The sequence below is a fragment of the Aplysia californica genome, unplaced genomic scaffold (genome assembly GCF_000002075.1).
Source record: "Aplysia californica isolate F4 #8 unplaced genomic scaffold, AplCal3.0 scaffold00938, whole genome shotgun sequence".
Classification (NCBI taxonomy): Eukaryota; Metazoa; Mollusca; class Gastropoda; order Aplysiida; family Aplysiidae; genus Aplysia; species Aplysia californica.
Window position 1 is genome coordinate 239094 of NW_004798208.1, and position 4257 is coordinate 243350.

At 35.3% G+C, this 4257-nt stretch overlaps 1 protein-coding gene across 1 annotated transcript in view; it reads right to left on the reverse strand.

Moving 5' to 3' along the window:
• Window positions 1–938: 938 nt before the first annotated feature.
• The window catches only part of LOC106013487 (acyl-CoA (8-3)-desaturase), an 8741-nt gene continuing 5422 nt past the window's right edge, over window positions 939–4257 (reverse strand). The window contains exons 4-6 of the mRNA XM_035972984.1: window positions 2799–2975; window positions 1751–1876; window positions 939–1094 (exon numbers count right to left, since the gene is read on the reverse strand). Of these exons, the coding sequence (XP_035828877.1) occupies window positions 1037–1094; window positions 1751–1876; window positions 2799–2975 (361 nt within the window). The 3' untranslated portion in view covers window positions 939–1036. The remainder of the gene's footprint in view (window positions 1095–1750; window positions 1877–2798; window positions 2976–4257) is intronic.

A 4257-nucleotide genomic window follows, 5' to 3' on the forward strand; every position in this document is an offset into this window, starting at 1 on the left:
GTTTTTCATCTTTTTTTCAATGTTTTTTCTGAAACATCCACACAGAAATGTGTTTTCAATAGGACATCAAAGGTTTTGAGCCAAAAAAGGAAAATTTGGAAAAATTGCCTCATAGCCCAGAAAAAAAGCTGATTTCTCTTGTTCCCTTCTTTCGACGAGCGCCTGATTTCACCAAGATGCCTCACAAAAAATAATTTTATTATATTTCTTTTTTATTCATTAGTCCCCACGGGCAGTTTGCTGGAAATAAGGAGTCAGGTGACTTATAACCTTTATTTTACTGAACTATTGAATTATTTTCTTATAACTCAAGTTGTAAAGTGATCACATTCTTTTGTTTTTCTTGAGTTAAGAGAATCATGTCGACACAAAAAGGGGTCCTAAGTTTTTGAGTAAATTTGGTAAAGATACAAAGAAATATAGGTATAACATTATACATTGTTTTTCTTTGAATAAAGAGAAGTTCATGCACATTATAATAGGTAACTCGTTATTTATTGCGGAGAAAGGGAAAGAGTCAGACGGAAGCAATCGAAGAAATAACATAAAGTAATATAAAGATAAATTAAAATAAATTAAAATTTAAAAAAAATGTAATATAAATAAATTAAATTTAATAAAACAAAACAATTTTTTTAAAAAATGTATATATAATGATTAATGAAATATTTTGTTAAAGGAGAGAAAAAAAGAGAATAATAAAAAAAACAAGCAAAAAACTCCCCCACAGAAACATTTCATAAACTTCACCCTGCTACTCAGAAATAAATCGAAATGTAAACAGGTCAAAAGCAAAAAAAAAACAAAAAACAACTAATAATTAACACATTTTTAACAAAATACACAAAAAATCCACTTAAGAAAACAACAACAACAAACAAACAAACCAAAAAACAAACAAACAACCAAAAACAAAACTCGTAAAGTTCCTGTCCAACTAGATGGTATTGGTAGTTTACTGTCTTGCAACAGATCAGCTACGAATCAGGGACTACGGTTATGAAGGAGTCATAGGGCCAGCAGATCTGTGACGTCACTATCCAAAAAGTTCAGCTCTTGTTTTGCTCCATAGGTCACCGGATTCCCTTAGGGATCTATGGGAGTGAAATTATGTAGTATTGTTATAATAGTCATCGTAGTTGTTGTAGTTGTTGTGATTATTTTTTATTGTTGTTGTTGTTGATGGTGGTGGTGGTGGTGGTGGTGGTGTTTTTGTTGTTGGTGTTGTGCTGTTGTAGTAGTAGTAATTTTTGTTGTTGGTGTTGTTTTTGTTGTTTTTGTTGTTGTTGTTGTCGTCGTCTTCGTCGTCGTTGTTGTTGTTGTTATTGATGATTAACTTCTTCTTCTTCTTCTTCTTCTTTTTCTTCTTCTTCTTCTTCTTCTTCTTCTTCTTCTTCTTCTTCTTCTTCTTCTTCCCCTCCCCTCTGTCTCTCCCCTCATCTCCTCACTCACTTGACAATGTCTGTAACAGCCTGGTTGAAAGTCTTTTCACTCGAACCTCTCCTCCTCTCACCACGCTGCACCCCCCTCCCCTCCTTCCCCTCCCTTCTGTCTCCCCTTATCTCATCACTCACTTGACAATGTCTATAACAGCCAACCTCACCCTATCCCCCTCCTTGCTTCCTCTCCCTTCCCGTCCCCTTTCCATCCCACCACTCCACTCCCCTCCTCACCTCACCACACCCTGACCCCTCACCTTACCACCCCTTCATCTCCCCTCCCCTCCGTCTCCCCTCAACTCATCACTCACTTGACAATGTCTATAACAGCCTGTGTGAACGTTTTTTCACAGTAGTAGATCCCGTGTTTCTTACATAGACTCTGAACAAAGGGGACCACCTTATGCAGGTTATGGCGGGGGAGAGTTGGGAACAAACTGGGGGGAAATGAATAACATTGAAAAAAAATCATTAATAAATCATTAATATATTAATGATTAATCTAAAGAATAATTAGAAAGATAAAAAATGTCAACTGCCGAACAGAAGACGAACCAACCAAACAAACAACCGACCGACCAACCAACCAAGAGATCGACCAACTGACCACTCAAGCAACCAACCAACCAACCAACCAACCAACCAACCAACCAACCAAACAACCGACCAAACAACCTACCAACCAAACAAAAAAAAAAAAAGAACAAGCAAAGCGATACATAATAAATAACAGATACGTAAAGATACAGAAAGATTAAAGGAAATACAAAGTTTTAATAATGCATAAATATAATCATTGAATGGATTAGTAGGAATAAGGTACTTACAGTGTTGAGTGAACAAAATATCAACAACCAAAAAAAATCAACCAAACATGAAAACAAACTAACAAGAAGATAAAATAATATACAGACAATATGCGTATAAACAGACAGATTAAAGACAATAAACGATTTTGATAATGATTCAGTTGGTCAGAAGGAAAAAAGAAGGGATTCCAGAGTTGGGCAAAAAATGTCAATAGCCGATCAAAGAAACAAACAAACAAGTTAACAACATTTTAATTATACGATCCAATCTGTTTCTTTTTTTCTCTTTTGTTTTTCTATCTTTTTCTCCGGGGGAAGGGGGGGGGGGTATGGCTCTGATGTCTGTAGTTACTTCACTGGATTATCACCTTTTCGACAAAAAAATTTTGTCTTTATTTCTCAAGATTTTTTGTCTCATCTAAATGTGCTTGTTTTTGCACGTTTTTTTCTGTAGGTTTTTAAATTTGATATGAACTTTCAAGTTATATCTCTTTTTCTTTATGTTATCCATCTCCTCTGACCCCTCCTCAATAAAAACAACAATACTTACTGATGCTCGATCTGATAGTTGAGATGTCCAGTCCCCCAGCTCTTGAAGGCCCCTCCTCCCAGGTTACAGGTCCGCTTGAGATGCATCTCCACCCAGCTGTCCTCCGCGTCATACTCCACTCCCAGAGTGCCGTGGTTCGCTTCTGACACGGTGATAAACCACGTGCCCTCACACAGTCTGACAGTGAGCAGGGAGTTGATTAGAGAGTGAACAACAAACAAACAAAAAACAAACAAACCAACAAACAATAATCTCAGAGTAAACAACAATCAAACAAAAGATAATCAGTGAGTGAACAACAAACAAACAAATAATGAGAGAGTTAACAACAAAGAAACAAACAAACAAACGAATAAAATGAGATTGAACAACAAACAAACAAACAAATTGTCAGACAATGTTCAACAAAAAAACAACAAATAAAAAAAAAATTAATAACAGACAAAGAAACAAACATGGAATCAAACAAACAAGTAGCCAGCGAGACGGCTCGATAATTAAACCCCCCCCCCCCCAAAAAAAAAAAATAAAAAAAATTAAAAAATTAAAAAATAATTTAAAATTTTTTTAAAATACCGACAAAAATCCCCAACAAAAAATCAATGAGACGACTAAAGAATTAACAAAATAAATAGAAATAAAGAACAGGATTCTGTGCTTGTTTCAATGGCATCTTTTTCGGATCATCTGTACAATTGCAGTCCTGTTTTATGTTTACATGAGGGCCATTGTCATTTGGGAGTGAATCTAGAACTAGAATCTAGATCTAGATCTTCTAGTCTAGTTCTAGATAGCCAAGATAATATATATCTAGATATCTAGATTTAGATCTAGATTAAATATATAATTTTAATTCAGTTTAGATCTACATGATCTAGAACCTAGATATAGATCTAGATTTCTAGATCTATGTCTAGAAAATCTAGATATAAATAAGAAACAGGTAAATATTACGACAGGGGTACTTAGGCCTAAAGTGATTTAGATCTAGATCTAGAACTAGATCTACGGACATTGCACACCAGATATTTAGAATTTATCGACCAAGTCAAGATAGATTTGGGGTGAACACTTTAAATCTAGATCTAGGTTTAGGTCTAGATTCTAGATCAGATGTAAATTATTATGTATATCTAGAATCTTGGCCCTTCTAGGGACATCCCTCGGCATCTCAATCTAGATCTAGGCCTAAGCCTAGGACCTAGCATACGACAGTCGAAACTAGGTCAAAGGTCAATCTCTCGATTCGAAGTTTCGATATATGATAAAGTGCATTTCTTTGTGATTTTGTGGTCAAGTGTTGATGCTAGCATCAATATTTAATAGTAAAGCACCTAATAATACTTACTTCTTGCTGATTTTGATGATCTGTAAAGAGTTTCAGTCGAAAATAAACACAAAGCGAAGCTGCGATGCCGAGGGGTGTCCCAAGAAAGGCCTAGATTCTAGATAATATATA